This window comes from Gopherus evgoodei, chromosome 15, assembly GCF_007399415.2.
Source record: "Gopherus evgoodei ecotype Sinaloan lineage chromosome 15, rGopEvg1_v1.p, whole genome shotgun sequence".
Taxonomy (NCBI): Eukaryota; Metazoa; Chordata; order Testudines; family Testudinidae; genus Gopherus; species Gopherus evgoodei.
Window position 1 is genome coordinate 26,703,752 of NC_044336.1, and position 20,927 is coordinate 26,724,678.

The window sequence follows — 20,927 nt, forward strand, 5'->3', positions numbered from 1 at the left end:
CGAAAGAGTAGTCTGTTACAAATGTTTCCTGTTTCTAGCATGTTCCATGCATTCACACACACAACGTCGGAGCGGTGATACGTGAGAAAATAACTTTGAAGAAGGGCATTCTGGAGCGCTCTGGCAGCCTCTTGCTGTCACATGTCAAGCTCTGCCCTGCTGTCCTTCACCTTGGCAGATTGGTGTTTGTAAGAGCACTCTCTGCAGCCTGGCTCTTCACTGCATATCCCCGTGCTGCTTTGTACTCTGGGCTTGCAGCAGCTCTGAGGTGCTGGCTGAGCTTAGTCACTTTCACACTCCTGAGAAGTGTAAGACATACCGATGGTTGTGCCACTGATCCACAGCCAAGTCTGCCTTTATGGGAATAATTCCCTTGGCCTCTTTTCCCAAAAGCAAGTGGCTTTACTCATCTCTCCCATCTCAAATGGAGGCTTGCAGTGGAAAGTCTATTAACGTCCCCCAGTAATGCCTTGTGCCTCAATGACTTAATTCTCTTATTCTCTTTATTGGAGATAGATGCCAACTATCAGTAATGTTGTTGAAATGAAATAAAACTGAAGATGACCCTTAATACTGCAAGTAGCCCAGTTCCTCTGTAAAGGAAATTGGGGGATTGACTAAACTGCGCTCATAAAAGCTTTGAGTTATCCTCTAATAATGCTGCATGTTTTGCTTCATGTCTAAATCCAGAAGTTTCATCAGAAAAATAAGCTCAGTGCCATTATTGACCTTTTAAATCTGTTTGTAAAAATGCCTCACATCTCAGAGTAATGTATCTAGCAAATACTAAGAATGACTTCAGTCATGGGAAAAGGGTGTGGTCAGGGTGAGAGGTTGTGATGATACTCGCTTTCTTTCATGTCTTTTAAATTGGCGAACTTCTATTGCTCAGAAGCAAAACCAGGACAGGTCGTGGTATTGCTTTGTCATGTGACATGGTATACCTTTTAATTCTCCGCAGATAATCCGGGTCCAGTCACCAGAGGGGGTGAAGCGCATCACAGCAGCAAAACGAGAAACAGTTGCAACGTTTCTAAAAAAGGTATCCTGGCTTACAGCATTTCATCACTTATCTGCTGGCTTCCCTGCTCTCTTCTGGGCTAGGAGGGTGCTCTGGCTGCCCAGAATTTAGCCATTCTAGATGGCTGTGCTTTTGGGAAGTACTTAGCTTACTGAGTGTATACACAGAGACTTTCTTAAATGAATGATATATGCTCAACCTAAGCAGGATAGCCTGCTGGTGGTTGTGTGGATCAGCATGCGTTAGTCAGAACAATCTCTCCACAATTAAAGTGAAACTGGCTTTCTGCTATAAACTCAGTTTTGACACCCTCCTCCTAATTTATTCAAACAAATTCAACCTCTCTGCCTCAGCTTTCTCTGGTGTCATTTTCTTTGTTGTTTTCACATTCTGATAAGGCAATGACTGAGAAGGTGTTTAAGATATGGTTGCTTGAAAAATCAGTTATGCTCCTCTGTTTGAAAACTGTTACTTTGGGTGATGAGACATGATTTGTTTTTAAAGTGGGTTGAACTATATATTGGTTGATCTGTACATCTATACAGTGTGACGAACTGGGAAAGTTCTTAATGTTTTCTCTAAATACTGTGTTGGTGCCTCAGTGTACCCTAGGCAGTTCTTAAGTATCTGGCAGAGCAAAGGGCCAGTGCACCTAAATGCCTGACACTCTGTCTCTTAGCAACTGATGGCCTGGGCCCCTCCTCTGCAAAGGTGCTGGCTGAAGGTGTTGGAGACAAAGGGTTCAGATAACCTCCTGGCCCGGGAAAGGGGCTAAGCAGAGAGGAGGGCCTGGGAAGGGTTGTTAGTCTGGAGCTGGCTGAGGGCAGACGTGGGGGTCTGGCTCACTGACCCCTAAAATGGACCCGGCCGAGGGGTCTGGTTCTCTGTACCTACAAGCTCTGTTTTAGACCCTGTTCCTGTCATTGAATAAACCTCTGTTTTACTGGCTGGCTGAGAGTCACGTCTGACTGAAAAGTGGGGGTGCAGGACCCGGTGGCTTCCCCAGGACCCCGCTGGGGTGGACTCGCTGTGGGAAGCGCACAGAGGGGCAGAGGATGCTGAATGCTCCAAGGAGAGACCCAGGAGGTGAAGACGTGTGAGCTTTTTGCCCTGAACAAATCTGCTCCAAGGGAGAGAAGGCTCCCCAAAGTCCTGCCTGGCTTGGTGGGGAGCAGTTCCAGAGCATCGCCCGGTGACTCCGTGACAACTGGTGGCAGCGGTGGGATGTACTGCACCCCGTGAATGGCGCTGCTTGCAGTAAGTGACTGGGGAGCAGTAAAACAAAGGAGGGATAATGAGGACAAGGTGTGCTGAAGGCTCAGAGAGGCACGGTTTCAGGGAGCAGTTAACCTCTGGGAGTGTGTGACCAGCGAGAAGGACTGTTGAAGTAATGGGGTCCCCCTGAGGACTGCAGCGAGCAGTCTCAGGGGCGGAGGAGCTTGCCGCTCGACCCTGGGAGAGAGAAGAATTTTGCAGTAGCAGGGTTCCCCTGGGGATTGCAGGAGCAGTCCCAGGGGTGGAGGAGTCTGCAGCTCGACCCTGGCAAAGAGGTGGTGATCACGAGAAGGGCTGGCACACCAGGTGTTCTTCCTAAAAACCATGGGGGAGCCAAGAGCACACAGGCCTGTGAGTCCAAAGCCACTTGGGAATGGTGAAGTAATGGCCTATCACCATATCCTTAAGAAGGACATTGTGATCCTGTGCACAAAAAGAGGGTTACGCATGGGGAAATTCACCAAGGCACAAATAATCGTGCAGTTGGAGGAGAAGGACCGCTCTGAGGAGCAGATTCCTGCCCCAGATGGGGCTACAAGAGGATCTGAGAGCAGCTGGAGCATCAGCCAGGCATCCCCGGGAGTCTGGTCCCCAATCAGACGAGGGTCTTCACGATTGGGTTCCCCATCAGGAGATTGGAGACGGATGGGATGGGAGCAGAGCCCGAGAGAGCAAGAGGACCGTGAGAGAAAGCAAGAGCCCAAGGAAAAGTTGCAGGAGAAGCAGCAGCAGCGTGGACTGGTGATGGTGGAACAGAGAAACATAGGGGGCTGCCCAGGGGTCAGTGGGAAAACACGCCTGCAGGGGCGAGACCCTGGGACAGAGAGAACTGTGATGGTGCAGCCCCAGATGCTGAGGGACTGTGGAACCTGGGTGAAGTTCCCTGGGGTGAAGCCCCTCGCCCTGCCTATGGCCCAGATCCCTGTGCCAGACGCAGGAGGGGTCGGGCTGGTTGGTAGTTGGGGTTCTCCAGGATATTGGCTTGGAGGCCCTGTTGGGGGGTGACTGTCTCCCCATGGAACAGGATCCAGGCCCCGCTCCTGTAACGGCCGAGGGTTTAAATTCAAATCCAGGAAACCAATTGGCTAGGATGGAAATGGTCATTAAAAATGCAAATGACCTGGCTGGCAGGGGGGAGGGGCTGCTGGGCTCAGGATACCTGCCTACCTGTAACCAGCCCCCTGGGGCTGAGTGGGAGGGAGAGATGCTCCCCGCCCCCCTGCACACCGGAGAGGGGGCTCACACTGGCTCTGATGCTGTAATCAGAGCAGAGAGCTCGCTGCCTGCCCCCACTGGGACAGCAAGGGCAGCGCTGAGCACGGGGGGAGCTGAGACCCCAGCTGAGTGGGGGGACATCCAGGCAGGGCAGGTCAGCTGCCAAACAGGTTTGCCTGGTCCAGACGTGCTGCTGGGAAGTGATTACACAGCAGGGAGGGAGCTACCAGGGACAGGGCTCAGGGGGGCTGTGACCCCAGGCCCAGCCAGCGAGAGGGAGCAGGTCCCACTCCCTGCCCCAGCAGCTGAATCCCAGACTAAGCTGCAGAGGGATCCCTCCTTAGAGAAGCTGAGGGAACTTGCTGGCCACAGCGCTGCAAACCCCCTTGGGGAAGGCTGCAGGGACAGAGTCCTGCAGGACGAGGAATTCCTGTACCGGGAATGGGCTCCCCAAGGGGAAGTAGAACTGGGGGAAATCGGAAGGCAGCTGGTGGTGCCCCAGGAATCCACAGGGTTCTTCCCATTTGAGCTGCTGAATGGAAGGAGAGTGAGGGGACCCCTGGACCTGAAGGGGGAGGATTGGATGGAAAGGGGCAAAGACCCCCTGGGGGATCTCTTCCCTGAGGTGGGAGACAATCTCCCCATCAGGTGTTCCCCATTCAGAGTCTCTGGGAAAGCAGCCCAGAACCTGAAAAGAAAGGTCAGGGACATGCTGGCTTTAGATGGAATCCAGCCATTTTACAGCCCATGGGCCTCACCCATGGGGCTGATCCCCAAGGGAGACAGAATGATCTGGTTTTATGGGGGCTATAAAAAGCTTAAAGCCATCACGGTGTCCAATGTCGACCCCATGCCTAGGCCTGGGGAGATTCTAGACAAGCAGAGGGCGGTGGAGAACTTGGCCCTAGCAGACACTGATATCATGTGCATCCTTAGCCAGACCTGGGAGGAACAGGTGTCCCAGGTAAAGAGGGGGCTGGGCTGCCTCAAGGAGGTGGGACTGACGTTAAAAGCTGGAAAGTGTAAGGGGGGACGGCAAAGGTGTTGTGTCTGGGCCACAAAGTGGGAAGTGGCTGGCCAAGGCCAAGATGGGGCTCTTAAGTGCTGGGAGAACACTCCATCCCTGTTTGAACCCCAGGGGTATTGGGGTAGCAAAAGGGTTCAAGCCGCATAAACCTTCCCACATGCGGCCTGCAAGTGCCATCAGGCACACCCAACCTAAGGGAGGGCGTAAGACTGAACTGTCCTGGTGTAACTCACACCAAGAAATGGAAGAGATGCTGGGGCATCCATGGGAACGTTGGTGGGTTCGAACTTCCCCAGGTCACTGGCTGGAGTGACCTCGCTCAGTTCGGTCTCGAAGGGGGGAGAGATGTGACGAACTGGGAAAGTTCTTAATGTTTTCTCTGAATACTGTGTTGGTGACTCAGTGTACCCTAGGCAGTTTTTAAGTATCTGGCAGAGCAAAGGGCCAGTGCACCTAAATGCCTGACACTCTGTCTCTTAGCAACTGATGGCCTGGGCCCCTCCTCTGCAAAGGTGCTGGCTGAAGGTGTTGGAGACAAAGGGATCAGGTAACCTCCTGGCCCGGGAAAGGGGCTGAGCAGAGAGGAGGGGCTGGGAGGGATTGTTAGTCTGGAGCTGGCTGAGGGCACACGTGGGGGTCTGGCTCACTGACCCCCAAAATGGACCCGGCCGAGGGGTCCGGTTCTCTGTACCTACAAGCTCTGTTTTAGACCCGTTCCTGTCATTAAATAAACCTCTATTTTACTGGCTGGCTGAGAGTCACGTCTGACTGCAAAGTGGGGCTGCAGGACCCGGTAGCTTCCCCAGGACCCCGCTGGGATGGACTCGCTGTGGGAAGCGCACGGAGGGGCAGAGGATGCTGAATACTCCAAGGAGAGACCCAGGAGGTGAAGACGTGTGAGCTTCTTGCCCTGAACAAGTCTGCTCCAAGGGAGAGAAGGCTCCCCAAAGTCCTGACTGGCTTGTTGGGGAGCAGTTCCAAAGCATCGCCCGGTAATACAGGGAAATACTGTAACATTTTATCAGAACTGCATTAAACTGAAATGCTTTCCCATTCCATTCCTCTTGTTGCTAACAGTGTGTGCAGAGGGAGTTAATCTGATTCCTTTTCCACCTTGATACTTTCAGTCATGTCACCAACATCAACCCTGATTCAATGTCACTGAATGAATCAGAGACCTGAGTGGGAGGCTGAAAGGAAAGAACTACAATGTATAGACAGCGAAGAATCCTGTGGCACCTTATAGACTAACAGATGTTTTGGAGCATGAGCTTTCGTGAGTGAATACCCACTTCTTCAGATGCATGTGGTGGAAATTTCCAGGGGCAGGTGTATATATATGCTAGCAAGCAAGCTAGAGATAACGAGGTCAGTTCAATCAGGGAGGATGAGGCCCTGTTCTAGCAGTTGAGGTGTGAAAACCAAGAGAGGAGAAACTGGTTCTGTAGTTGGCAAGCCATTCACAGTCTTTGTTCAATCCTGAGCTGATGGTGTCAAATTTGCAGATGAACTGAAGCTCAGCAGTTTCTCTTTGAAGTCTGGTCCTGAAGTTTTTTTGCTGCAGGATGGCCACCTTAAGGTCTGCAATAGTGTGGCCAGGGAGGTTGAAGTGCTCTCCTACAGGTATACACACAACATTATGCTAAATACTATAAGTAATGGGATTGTGGAGGAGCATTAAATGGGAAATACAGAGAGAATATTCAATATCTGCCACAAGTGATTGGCCTTCCTAAACAATATTTGTGTGGAAATGAACTGGTAGCTGTTTACTTCGCTCCTTGAGTACTGTTTTGTTTTCCGGTGCAGTGTTCTCTGAATGTCACGGGGGCTCTTCCAAATAGTTCTGGATGTTAAGGAAAGATATTTAGCAGCTTTGAGATCCGCATGTGGTCTTTAGGGAACAGATTACTGGGGGAACGAATTCCATAATTGGAAGTGTGCGGAGCACATACTGTTAATTTTATATCGGGTCTCAGTTGGGGTCTCAAATTCATTGTTTAGAGGGAGCAAGAATCTCAGGCCACGTCCAGACTAGGGTATTAAAATCGATTTTAGATACGCAAATTCAGCTACGTGAATAACGTAGCTGAAGTCGAATTTCTAAAATCGAGGTACTCACCCGTCCAGACTGCGCGGCATCGATGTCCGCGGCTCTCCATGTCGATTCCGGAACTCCGTTCGGGTTGATGGGGTTCCGGAATCGATGTAAGCGCGCTCGGGGATCGATACATCGCGTCCAGACTAGACGCGATATATCGATCCCCGAGCAATCGATTTTAACCCGCCGATGCTGTGGGTTAGTCTGGACGTGGGCTCAGATATTTTGCATTTCTCCTACAATCTTTTTTCTCCTCTCCAACTCCTGGGACCTTGGGAGGAGCGTGGAATCTTTAAGCTCAGTGCTTTTCTGTTAGCAAGAGGAATATCTTGTTTTATTGTGTTCTTAATCCTTCCTTCCAAACTGCTTGGATTTCACTTTACCTTGCTAGGGAGGATGAAGTAAGCATTCTGAGATTTGTGCTGTGGGGAGATACTCTTGTTTTTCTTTCGGATACAGGATTTGTTCTGAGAGAGACATTACAGGCTGTAATACATCAGTGACTAGGCTTCTTGAATCCTAATGGGTTTAGGTTTTACTACTCAAATGCCAATATATGTGAGTGTTACATCTAACTAGACAGTTGTAATTTAAACATCAGATTATAGCTTTTTCTGTTTGATTAAATGTAATCTTTTACTTGACACTTTAAGAAAAGCTTGTATAGACTGAAGATGAGGGACAGGCAGAATTCTGTTAAAGGAGTACCTGCATATTGGAAGAACTTTCAAACATATCTTGCTCAAAACACAAATCTCCTTTTCACTGTATTTGTCATAACTTTCTTTGTAGCCTGTGCTAATTATTGAGGCTATGGTTTATAAACCAGGGCTTTACTCCTTCCTGGCCTGTGAGCTCCTCTTAGTTGATCCTGCAGAAATGCCGAATTAATTTCAAAATGGTATGCCATAAGGCACATAATCGTCCTGGCACTCCTTCTTTCAGAGCACATAACACCGTATATCCCAGGCCAGGTTACTGAGCATGATAGTATGGGAATTCCTCTGCTTCACGCAGCAAGGGCCCAATGAGTAGACCGTCTGTCTTCAGGTTAGAACTTTAAACCTGGGAAAACCTGTAATTTTGTTTCCTAGCTGTAGAATTTGCTGTCTCCGTAATATACGAGGTCTCTGACCTGAGGAGCTGGTTATTCGCCTCAGATAAGTTAGAGAGACCATTTAGAAATCGCATTCCTCTGAATAACTGACCTTCTTTTGCTAAAATTCACACCTCAGTTCACTATAGCTGAGAGGTTAGAGAAAACAAACTGTAATCTCTTGTTTTCCATTTTATTGTGTGTGCTTGCCAGCATTTTATGTATCATGCGCTTGGCTGTGTCCCGTGTGTAGTCCATCTGAAGAAGTGGGGTTTTTACCCACGAAAGCTTATGCCCAAATGAATCTGTTCGTCTTTAAGGTGCCACCAGACTCCGTGTTGTTTGTGTGTAGTCCATTTCCTCTGTCTGTGAGTTTGACACAAGCAACAGGGGAGAAATATTTTTTATATATTAAAAAAATAAAGCTACAGAAATTGCATAGGGACTCAGGGGAGCAGGTACAGCACCTGAAGCTACTTCTAACTCAGCTTTTAAATTGACTAGCTCTTAAAAGATCAGATGTATAAATGGGCAGAGATGCTATTTAACTGAAGTCAGCATTGCAAGCTTAAGAGAAAGTAGGTTTTAATTGAGGCACTTAAAGGATGAAAGGGAAGCTGTCTGGTAGTCTGAAGGAAGAGGCTTTTGCAAGCGTAAAGTCCAGCATAAAGAAAGGCACATGGCCAACAGTGTAAGGAACTGAAAAAAGGAGCAGGAGAGAGTGAAGATTGTGTGGAAAATTGTGACTGAGAAATGAAAGCAGAGATGAATGTGAGGAAGGAAAGGGGTTTGGGGTCTGCTGGGGCAAAGGTGACTTGGTGCAGTATTCCGCAGAAGCTGGCATGGGAGAGTGGAGATTTGGATAATAGTGACTGGTGCTTCCTCACCCCAGGTGAAGGTCACTTAGTCTCTAAGGTGCCACTGGACTCCTCATTGTTTTTATATGTAACATTGAGTGTTTGCTATAAAACTAACAGATTTATTTGTGCATAAGCTTTCATGGGTAAAAAAAACCCACTTCTTCAGGTGCATCTCCATCTGAGCCTACCCCTCTGATAAGTGTTACATATGTATTTTATTTGCTTTCATTGTCGTCTTTATGACAAGTAGAGGTCCATATTTCTGTCAGCTCTTGTTTTCTTGTAAATTCCTTGTTAGGGTTTGTGTTTTTTAGCTCCCTGACAATCTTCTCTACCTGACGGGAGGATGGGTTCAGTTAAAATATCTGTAGCAGAGAATTCTGCTAGGCCTTTCCTATTTTCTCCCGCACAGTGAGGACACAGATGTGAAGTGTTCTGTATTGTCTCATTCTTTTCTTATTTCCTAGGTTGCAAAAGAGTTTGGCTTCAGGAATAATGGCTTTTCTGTGTACGTCAATAGAAACAGGACTGGTGAGATCACAGCCTCCCAGAACAAATCCCTTCATCTACTGAAAATCAAGTAAGTTCTTGACAGAGACCACCAGGGATGCAGAGAGAATGTTGTACAGTAGAATGTGCCTTACCCCTTTTGGCAAACCTGCCTAATGTCTCCCTTCTGTGCCTATGTGGTAACTAATGGACAAAACTGTGAGCTTCAGTATTCCCTGCAATTGTCCGTTGTCATGGAGTCGCCGGGTCAGTGCTCTGGAACTACTCCACGTGAAGCCAGTCAGGACTCTGGGGGGAGCCTCCTCTCTCTGAGCAGACTGTCCTCCAGGGTAAGAAGCCTACACAGTTTGGACCTTCCTGAGTCTGACCTCGGCGCATTCAGCAGCCCCTTACACACTGTACTTCCGCAGCAAGTCTGCCTGGGCGGGGCTCCTGGGGAAGCCAGAGGGCCCTGCACCCCAACTCCGGAGTCAGATGTGACTTTGAGCCAGCCTGTAAAACAGAAGGTTCATTAGTCGACACGAACACAGTGTAGAACAGAGCTTGCTATTACAGAAATCAGTGACTTTCAGCCAAGTCCATCTTGAGGGGGAGGGAGCCCAGAGCCAGGGCTCTGGTCCTCCCCATGAGCCCTAAGCCAGCCTTAGCTTCCAGCTGCCTGGCCCCTGCCCTGCTCATTGCTCCTCCTCCGGCCTTTGTTTCAGTTTCAGGGCCACCTGGGTCGCATCCCCCTCCTGGGTCTCAGGTTACAAAGAGGCAGCTGTAGCCTCCACAAAAGTCACACTCCCTTAATCCTACCACCTAGACATTGGTGCAATACACAGAGAAACCGAGGCCACAACATTCATGCAAAACAGTAAGACTCACATACAACATAACCAGGGAAAATCCCCACTTTGTCACATCCGTGTCAGGCTTGTCACTAGTGACAAGGCAAATTGGATTGGTTGCAGTATTGTGGAAATGTGGGCTACCAGAAGTTACTGTCTGGTAGCCCATGGTAGCCACTAGCTTAGGGTTTTATAGTGCTGCCCACTACTGTAGTAAGCCTGGACCAGACTCCTCCTTTGCTCCTCTATGGCCAAGAGGGAATTGCATCATTTTTTCCTCCTCCCTATCTTCTGCACTCCTCCACCCACGCTGCATTGCTGCTGGAGTCCATTGAGCTCCAGCCCTCCCTCATCAGAGACTAGTGGTAATGTTCTTTCAGCCCACCCATCACCTTTTCTACTGTGGGTGTCAGTGCAAAAGGAAGGGCACCAAACAAAGCTAACTCATTTTTGTTCCTTAATAGTGCACAAAAGGCCTTCGGAAGACACCCCACTACAAGTGTAGGCAACCTAGTTAGCCCTTTGCCCTGCTGAAGCTGCTGTTTCTCTCCTTTTAACCTCTTCCTCCCTGTTCTCTTTCTGTTTCTTGGGCTCTGTTCTTGGTGAAAGGTGCCTTTTTATTTTGCTGGTGCTAAGAGGCAGAGTTCAGCACCTGTATTTGAAGGCATCTTGCAGCTTCGTAATGCAAATGGGCAAAACAGCAGACGCATTAGCTAGCTAATGAAATGGCTTTGGAAGGTAGTTGTTAGTGCTGTGCTAGTTCATTTATTCTACTCGTGTCTCCAGATTTCAGGTTCGGGTACCTGGGAAGCTGTGGTAGATGTGCATTAATGAAGGCCGTTATATGCCAGTAAGGAAGCTTAGACATTTCAGCAGGTAACTCAGACAGAATCCGTAGGTTCCTCAGGGTGGATACAGTGAAAATTACGGTCAAACAAGTTATTGCTGAAAGAAAGGGAGGTGAAGGTAATGCATATTGAACTGTACTCTAACCTACAGAGCGGATGCTTTCCTAACGGCTGTTTGCCCCACTGTGTATGTAGGAAGTTAGGCACATTCCAAAGCAGTGCTTCTTTCTCTTTCTCCCCACATAGGCATGGTGATATGTTGTTCCTCTTCCCCTCGAGCCCTGCTGGCTCTTCCTCTGAGAACATGGACACCTCTATCTCTCAAGGGCTGTTGCGCCCCTTGGGCGTCCCTCACGTGGTGGAAGATGAGATCGACCAGTACCTAATCAAACAGGATGGGAAGATTTACAGGAATCGAGACCAGCAACTGTAAATACTACTGTGCTTTCTAACTAGATTCTATAGTTCTGTAGCACATGCTCGGTGCTTAACAAAATTTAAAATAACATTCAGTAGGAAACTGATAACCAGTAAGAGTGTTAGATGACCGGTCTTCCTTCTAAACCATACACCGCTCATTGGCTCCCCTACCCCTTTTCAAATACCCACAAGGAAAAATAGACTTTGCTGTTATCCTAGAAAGTTAAATCTGGGCTCTGGCAAGCCAAGGCTGCAAACAGATTCCAAACTGTAGGGCCTTTGCCAAGAAGGACCTGCTGACAGCCACTTCCTGTTTAAACCAAGGTCGCTCCAGCTGAAGTGCCTCTGATGATGTTCTCTCTTCCCAACCCCCTTACAGCTATACAGATTAAAATCAGCTCCTTGAATTCTGTTTAGAAATGTACTGGTAGTTAGTGCAGAACAATTCTGGAATATGCTCCCAGTGTGACACCTGCCTAATAAGAAGCGGGCTGCATTCTGCAGTAGTTTCTCTTTCCATATGGTTTGTGTGTATTTCCTATAGTGTGTGTTACATTAATCCAGGCTTAAGGAGACAGGCATGGATAAACTGTGGCATAGTCTGGATCCCACATGAAAGCCACAAACGGAAAAAATCCCTTTTAGCCAAGGCTGCTACCTAGGCATCCAGGAATAACAGAGGATCTCAGTTGCAAATAGTTCATGTATGCCTTTGGTCAGGAGCTCTGGTTGTTCCCCCACCCCACTAATGTTCCCCCTCATGCCCAGATTAAGCCACCACAGCTATCCCTTGTTACAAGATACCTGTGTGCCGGGGTGGGGGTGTTTGTGCAGCCACTCCAGAATGCATTCTTGGACTTGCTGGGAAACTTTGTCATCTCAGGTCCATCAGTTTTTAGAACAGCAAAATCACAGGAGTCAAAGGAGTGTCTGGAAGTGTTTTTTAGCAGCTAGCCTAGGGACTGGGAGTCAGGACTCCTGGGCACGATGCCTAGCTCCCTTCGGGGTCACTGTAATAATTTCTTGTGCCCTCTGTTTATCCTTCTATAAAGTGGGGATACCTGCTTAGCTAACGGGAAAGTTGAGACATCGTGTTTATAAAGTGTGTTTAGATAATCCTAGCCCTTATATATAGTGCTTATCAGTAGATCTCAAAGTGCTTTACAAAGCAGGTACCGTTATTCCCATTTTACAGATGGGGAAACTGAGGCACGTGGAAGGAAGTGACTTGCTCAAGGTCACTCAGCCGGCCAGTGTCAGACCTGGGAGTAAAACCCAGGTCTCCTGACTCCCAGTCCAGTGCTTTGTCTGCTAGACCATACTGCCTCCTGGTTTTGGCTGAGAGGAGCTTTGGATGAGCAATGTAGTATTTGTTCCCATAAAAATAAACATTAAGGTATTTTAATAATGCCTTAAATCTAAACACACCTTAACAAAATGTTTTTGGCCTGGCTGGTCACATAGCATTAATTGGGGAAAATATATGGTGGTAATTGCCAACACTAATTACTATTTTCACTTACCCTCAGACTTGGAACTAGATCCCCCTTTGTGAAGTAACTTTTCAGAGGTGTTGAGAAAAGATTTAAAGACAAGCAGGACTTTTTTTAACCTGAGTGCCCCACCCAGCCCTGTTATGTTGTCATCTTTAGTGCTGCAGCAGAAGGGAAGCTCAGAAAGGCGTAGCCTTTAAATGGAAAATATTATCTAACCTTTTCGAGCTGATGATTAATGAGGGAAATGGCACATTAATCTTCAAACAAGAAAAGCAAAACTCTTCACTTCTTGGTTTAAAAAACCCCAAACCAAAACCTAGGTTTAACGTGACCACATTTTTCAAGAGAAGAAAGGTATTCTTAGCAGGGAGTCGAAGCACAGTGACAAATATTTATGATGATAAAAAATGTATGGCCAGGGTTGTGCCTGTATTTGTGGCTGCATATCAATCTAAACCTGATGGGAGGCTGGCATTCTGCTGAGTGCATTAGCAGCCTGTAGTGGTCCTTTAATGTGGGAGATAATGTTCATACAACCTTATTAAAAGCAGTGCTGCGCTGGCTCCCATCCATATCCTCCTAGTGAGAGTCAGCAGCCATGTTCATCTGCTGGGGTTTGCTCTTAAGAACCAGTACTGACCAGTTCTTAATGCCCTGGCAGGGCTCCTGTGGTTTCTAAGGAGATCACCTCAAAAGGGGATTTTTTTCCTTGTCTTAACTTTGGCCCAGCAGGATTTTATCAGTTAGATAAGAGCATGTTTCAGTGTGTTCCAAGAGCATCCTTATGCAACTGATAAAGGATGAGTGTGTTGGTCCTTGTTTTTTTAACGTAATGCAGCCTCTTGCCACCACCCACCCACACCACAAAGCATTGCGTATCTGGCTTGAAATACTGCCCTGAATGAGAGTTCTGCAAATTTAGGGGTTATAATCTGAAGCCTGTGCATAGAGGTGTTTAACTAGTGGAGATGTCTGCCAGTGGAACAGGTGTGTAAGAATGATTGTGACCTCAGACTTGTAGGTTAAATCCAAGATCTTGCTCCCAATGTATGTGAAATTATTTTTGATTCCTTCCTTTTGCCCATGGTCTAGCTCATAATGTACCAGTGGATGCTCATGGCCCAAATGGTTAGCCAAACATTCCAGATCTCTATACTATACAAAGATTGTAAAGTCTGGCATGGAGTGTCTTTCCCATTTTAAATGTGACCTTTTATTTTCTTTTCACACAGGTGTCGACATGGCCCTTTGGGTAAATGTGTGCATTGTGTACCACTGGAGGTAAGGAGTCAAGCTAAACACTTCAACCATCTCTTATTTATATTACTTTCTGAAGTCACCCTTCTTTCTCCAAACTCTCTGTACCTGCTTAAACACTTCTTGAAGCTTTGCCTGTGTAATGGTAGCACTTCTGAGAGGCAGACTTCTGATATGTTACCCAAGGCCTCCCGTTCACACCAACAATAGCCAAAGAAACAAGGTTGGTCCTTTGGCTATAATGCTGCCCTAGGATTTCTCATGATTAAAGCATTTGTTTTTCTGCTGTAATGGATTTAGCAGAAAATATTTTAAAAAGCCCCCAGGCAAACCTTTGTGTATGAGATTTTGTCTTCTCTCTTCATTTTCACTCTGGATCTCTGTGCCACTCTTTGCGTTCAGTTCACTCTCCTTTCCCCTCCCCCGTACGGATCTTAATGCTTCTCCTCAGATTTCCAGTGCACCCTGTTTAGATTGAAAACAACCGTAATAACAACAGATACTCTCACCTGTTTCCCTAATGCATGCAGAAATGGTTCCCCCAAATGAATGTGGTCTCCTCCCCCCCATGAGTTCAAACAACCTCAGAAAGAACGTTTAGGTCAGCTGGTCTTTTTGTTTGTCATTATTTAAAATGCCTTGTGCCTTTGAGTCTAGCTGTGATTTGTGGAGAATATTTGTGTTTTGAGCAAGTATGAATGAATATTAAAAATACTGTGAAGTCCCACTGTACCTGTCACGTGAGACCATAACTGTCATGAAAAAAGGCCCAGAGTTTCTTGATTGTTTCCACACTGGGAGCCAGTGGAAAGTTGAATCTAGAACAGCCATTTGTTCAGTGATCAGTGTATTATCAGACAGGTGTCTGACCTGGCTCTCCTTTGTGTGGTGTTTTTGGCAGCCTTTTGATGAAGATTATTTAAACCATCTGGAACCTCCTGTGAAGCATATGTCGTTCCATGCCTACATCAGGAAGCTGACCGGAGGAGCAGACAAGTAAGAAACTCACTGCAATTAAGGGAGCCTTATAGCTACAACAAAGTACACAAACCTTGCATGAATGTTGGTGGTAATAGCTATTATATGGTAACCCTGGGAATATGAATCCTAAGAAGTAGCTTCACTTTAAACTGTGGCAAGGTAATTGCTTACAAGCAGCATTGCTGAAGTTGGAAGGAAGATCAGATAGAAAGAAGAAAGGGCACGGTATGATCAAGAAGCCAGGAGTCGACCTCAGGGAGGGATGGACGGTGCTTTGGTGAATCAGGAGAGCTTTTAGCCACAATTCACTTCTGCTTTTCAGTTAAGTACTAAGATTTGTAGAAAATCAAAGCTCAGATTCCCTTGGGGCCTAGTTCCCCTCTGCCACGGACTCCCTATGTGACTTCGGGAAAGACTCTTTGCAGCAGTTCTCTGTTTGCAAAATGCGGGTGACAGGACTTCCCTCCCTCACGGGGTTGTGAAGATAAATTCATTACTAGTTTAGATAGTTTAGATAACGCCGTTAAGAGGCCCAGGTAAGTACCTTAGGCAGAGGAAGTGCTGAACACACTCAGCTAGCCAGTGGATGTCAGATGCAAACCTATGGCTCCAAAGCAAGGCCACAAACTGAGGCGATCAGCAGCATTCTGTGAAGGACGATGTCCCTTTCCCTGGAGCTGAGAACTCATTAGTATTCTAGCATGCCTTTCCTTTAAAGAGGAAACAAGTGGAACCTTCCCTTCATTCTCTGAGGAGGTTGTCTTGCTGAAATGAAACTCAAGCATGGATTCTCATTTTAAGAGGACTCCAGCTTGCAATAAATTTTATGCACAAAAAAGGAAACTAATTTTGGTCATGCAGTGTAACACATTCCTTGCCATGTGCAATATAAACTGTTTAAACTGCAACCAAATGACTTTTATGTGCATTTCTGACACTTTTGCTGGTGCCATCAGCTTACTGGAAAGTTGTCCAGTAGCTAGAGCAGAAGGACCAGGACTCCTGGCTTTCATTGCTAGCTCTGCTGCTGAATTTACTGTGTGACTTTGGACAAGCTGCAGCATCCTATAGAGGTGCAAACTATCAGTGCACAATGTCTGTTCCGTGCCTTGTTACATACAAGGTGCTTGACTTGCTAGATTCTTTCTAGGAGGCAAAGGGTATCCTAATATGCTAAAGAAAACCCACCTTTCTTCTGATCTTATTCAGGGGGAAGTTCGTTGCACTGGAAAATATCAGCTGCAAGATTAAATCTGGCTGTGAGGGGCATCCTCCCTGGCCAGAAGGCATTTGCACCAAGTGCCAGCCAAGTGCTATCACACTCAACAGACAGGTGAGTCTTGGCATTGGCTGTGCTGAGGTCTCTTTGTTCTTCTACACAGAGAAGCCGTTATTTACCTTTTTTATTTCTGAGCCGGAGAAAACGTCCAGGAGAGCAGCTGTCTTGGAGTCTGGGAGCCTTTGCATATTGGCAGGTGCTAGGGAAATGGCTGGATAATGTCTTCAGCTGCTGCAGAGAGCGACTCTGAAATGTGCTGGGTTCAGGAATTTCCCCATAGTGCAGAGGACATTTGCACTGACCTGAGCTGGGACAGTGCTTCTCAACTCTCTGTCCACATGGGATCCGAAAAACCACCTGCAACTTCTTGTTGCAATCCACTGAAATTCTGCAACACTTTGCAGTCAGAAAGGATTGAGGGAGTTTGGTCCTAGCAAGAAGCCAGAACTGATTTTGGGTGCTGGGTATTCTGAGTGCTTTCCCTGCGTCCTGCCTGTGCTGCGTTCTGCTCTGGTGGGGAGAGTCGTGTGGTGTTGCCGCAGGAGCTTGGAGCAGGGAGGGATAGAGCAGTCCTGGGAAGGAGGAGATGGAGCAAGCTAGCTTCCCCTTCCCTCCCCTTACTTCAGCAGGATTCTGATTTTTTCTTTAATTGTTGGGGGACACCCCAGGCAGGTCTGGAGAGACGTGACTGGACTGGAAGTAGACACGCTAATTTCTTACACTGGTCTGGAATCAGGCTGCTGGCCTAAAGCACTCTTGCATTCTATCTAACAGAAATACAGGCACGTTGACAACATAATGTTTGAGAACCACACACTTGCTGATCGCTTCCTCGACTTCTGGAGAAAGACAGGGAACCAGCATTTTGGGTACTTATACGGACGATATACAGAGCACAAGGACATCCCTCTGGGCATCAGGGCTGAGGTAGCTGCCATCTATGAACCTCCACAGGTAAAAATAACTCAGCATAAGAATGTTGTAGCTTTATTTATTAAAGATGGCGATCGGGGAACGTAGAACCCACTTTGTTCAGGAAATCACGTGATGTTTTCTGCAGAAGATCCTAGAGGGAATCTGTCAAGATAAAAATCATAGATTATTACCATTCACATTTGCTTTTCCCTGTTTGTGCTCTATGATTTTAGTTGCCCAAGCACAGGGAACTGCAAAAGAAAACACAGTGCAAGTGACTTCCTTAGAGTGGGTTTCGCTTTCAGGTTCTCTGTGGAACTGTTTGGGTTGCAAAGGCTTCAGTGGGAAATTTTTGTTTCAAAATGTGCCCAGGGAAATATTTCTGTTGCCCTTAAATGTTGTAAAAACATCAACAAAACCAACATTTTGAGTCAACATTGCATTGTTTCTCTTTGAGATAAGAATCGGCCATGCAGAAATCTACCATTGCTATGCGAGGGTGGCCAGATCTGTTTGGAGCAGAATGCCTCAAGTTTTAACTTTACACTATCTTGGTAGCCTGCATTTTAGAAGAGAGTAAATTAGCATTTGATTTTACCTGACACTGTCTCTCTCTTTCTGCTGCTCTTGTTCCAAACTCTAAAGTTTGATGATGAGCTGGCTGACACCTTAGTGAAGACTGGTCCGATGCCCTAGCTTGGCCACCAGTTTCATATTTTAACTTCTACTGTGGCATTTTGGGTTGTCTTTTGTTTGCGTATAGGGCCATAAATACACAGTGAACTTTACAATAAAGATTTAAGATTTGTTGCTTGTAAAAGTCACTAGGTGGCGCCGGTCACTGCCTGAGAACCCTTCTGGCCCTAACTTCAAAGTGTTGGACCACAGCTGGTTTTAGGAATAGGAGTTCCAGCGAAACCAAAGGCATAAAATAGATTTTTAATAATTGAATCAGACATTAAAAAGCTGAAGCTGTGTAAGTTTAACAATGTAATTGAAAATGTCTAGCACTGTAGAGAGACATGGTGGGGGAGGTAATATTTTTTATTAGACTAATTTCTGTTGTCTTCTCCAGGTCTGTGTAGCTCAAAAGCTTGTCTAATAAAAGATATTCCCTCCTCCACCTTGTCTCTCCCGTATCCTGGGACCAACACACCTACAACAACACTGTAGAGTAAGAATAGTACCTCAGGATCGTGGTGTGCAAGGGCATTCAGAAATCTTATTGTAAGTCCTGACTTCCTACTGATTTAGAATGGAACTGAGCAGCCAGATCTTAGGCTTTGTCTACACTACCACCTTTGTCAGAAATGTTGGTCAAGGTTGTGAAAAAACACACCCCGGACTGACATAGGTTTCACTGGCAAAAACATAGCTACTGCTGCTCATTGGGAGTGGTTTAGTTATGCCGTCAGTGGTGCAGCTGTGCCTCTGTAAGGTCCGTAGTGTAGACAGAGCCTTAGGCTCTTTAGCAGTATTAAGACTAGCAAAGGATATTGGAGGTATCTCCTTGGATAGTTGCTCACTGAAGGGCTGCATTATATACAAGGCTTCATCTGCAAGTAAGGGTACAAAAAAGTGAAGCTGGAGTAGTATTTAACTTCTCTTTTTAAGGACTAAGAAGCCCCGTAGGGTTATCCTGAAAAGCAGCAGATGTCGTATTTCTGTCTAACCACAACTGCCTTCGCGTCATGTTTAAAGATCTCCCTGAAATCCACACAGTCTAGGAAGCTGAGTGTTAAAGCTTTGGCATCTTCAGCAGTTTCAGTGTGTTTCAGTATTGCAGCATAGAAGGAGAGATAAAGCTGCCATTCCCAGGGATGGATTTTAGATCAAGTTTGACTCTTCTCGTCCCCTCTGTAGTGAATTCAAATTGTATGTGTTTAGCGTGTATATGTACACACCCTGTGTAGGGAGGCATGGAGCATGAATTTCATTAATCCTGATTTGTCGTTGGATTCACTAGGAGTAAAGTCGCAGTCAATACTGAAAGTCTCATTCAGCTCTTTGAGAAATGATTACTGCATGCGTATGTGAATAGTCTCTCAAGCCTTTAACAGCTCTGCTGGTTTTATTAAATGCCAGGACAGCCAAGCCCAGCTTGTTGGCACAGTGTTATTATAAGCCTTTTATATGTTTTAGAGACACACACACAAGCATTGGAAGCCAGTACAGCTTGTAGTGTCTTTTCCAGCACCACGATGGTGTGTAAGGCAGAAGCGAGGAAGCTTCCTCCACTCTTCTGGAGAGAGAAAACTCTGCTCTTCTGTCTGGCAGAGCATCTCCTCCTCCTCCTCCCCAACCCAAAACCCAACAACAAAAACTCCTGCCTTTGAAAGCACACCCAGATGGCTGAGTCTTGATTTCCAGAGCTGGGAGGAAGGCCTGAGCGTGCTTTTGGATTCACCAAGTCCCTTCCTACGTGCTACTCTAACATTCGAACAAACACAACAGGAGCTTAGACCTGCCAAGTCGAACGGGGATTCAGAAAAATAGTCTCATCTATGCCTTTCTCTAGAAGTGCTCCGAGACCATAGTGATGGGCTCGATGTGTAATTGTCTAGATAGAGCCCCTTTGTTCGTGCTTTGCAGGCTAAGCCACAGGAGTCCTGTGAGGTGGGTATAAACTGGCTTTCCCAGGGTCCTCACAAGTCAGTGGTAGAACTGGGAATGGAACCCAGCAGCTGAGTTCCCAGCCCCCTGCCTCACCCACTAGACAGCCTCTCTTGAAATGGCCAGAATCATAGGAACTGGTTTGCCCTGGATTTTGAATGTTTGATTTATGAGCCAGTTCTGTTGTTTGCTTACAGATTGGTACACAGAACAGCCTGGAGCTCCTAGAAGATCCCAAAGCCGAGGTTGTGGATGAGATTGCTGCAAAACTTGGCCTGAGAAAGGTAGGAAGATGTTGCTGGCTAATGCGTGTCTGGGAGAAGGGGTTCTTGGGTCTCTCTGTGCAGCAGTCACTCCTCGCACCTGGCTTGACAGGGTAAAATGAAGGCTGGGCGCATTTTGAAATCTAATGTATGTTTACTGGGGCCGATAGCTCTTACGCTTCTAGGGGTTAAAGTAAAATAAGAATTTGTCTCTGTGCATAAATATTGAGCAGTACAGCGGGGCTGTTCTGCGCAACTCAACAGTCCGCTGTCTCGAACGACATCAAAGGGATTAGATGTTTCGCCGTGCTTTCCCCTCAGATAAACACATTCCGCAGCATCTCTGACAGGTGCTAATTTGGCACAGTTGTGGTTTGAGTTTTCTTGTGGCTTTTATTCTGTCTTTGAGATGTTCTGTGGAGTATTTTTGTGTTTTGGGGGGTTTTTTTGGTCAGGATTCCAGCTATCAAAACCATAGTGCCTATCTCTCAGTATTCATTTGGGGCTACATATGGCAAGAATTATATTGTGTACAATTTAGATGTGGAGTTCAGCTTTTAGTCCTTTATTTCTCTTGTATCTGCAACCTGTCAGTGATTTAATCAAGATACATGGATTTCAGTGTCCTCTGTGTGCAGATGACTTTCAGATCTATACTTAATTTTCCAGGCTGTCTGAGGGTATCACTCACTGTGCCATGCTACCACTAAGTATTGAATGTTCTGAGATTTTCTGATGTTGAATATTTTCGAGCTGGAGGTCTTGCTCAGAGGCAGGCGTACTCGCACGTCTGTGGTGAGCTCTGTTGCTCTCTCAAGATAAAATCTGTGTCTTACTGACAGAGTCTGAAGCAAGGAATCTGTGGATGTTATTTGACTCCAGTTTTTTCTTTGTTCCTCACATTGAGTCTGTTAAAATCA

At 46.6% G+C, this 20,927-nt stretch overlaps 1 protein-coding gene across 1 annotated transcript in view; it reads left to right on the plus strand.

Annotated features, from left to right (window-relative positions):
• NPLOC4 (NPL4 homolog, ubiquitin recognition factor) overlaps positions 1-20,927 on the plus strand; it is a 46,842-nt gene that overhangs the window by 2,735 nt on the left and 23,180 nt on the right. Inside the window, exons 2-9 of the mRNA XM_030534596.1 lie at positions 962-1,042; positions 9,063-9,175; positions 11,030-11,212; positions 13,932-13,980; positions 14,858-14,952; positions 16,147-16,270; positions 16,991-17,170; positions 19,942-20,028. Coding sequence (XP_030390456.1) covers positions 962-1,042; positions 9,063-9,175; positions 11,030-11,212; positions 13,932-13,980; positions 14,858-14,952; positions 16,147-16,270; positions 16,991-17,170; positions 19,942-20,028 — 912 coding nt within the window. The remainder of the gene's footprint in view (positions 1-961; positions 1,043-9,062; positions 9,176-11,029; positions 11,213-13,931; positions 13,981-14,857; positions 14,953-16,146; positions 16,271-16,990; positions 17,171-19,941; positions 20,029-20,927) is intronic.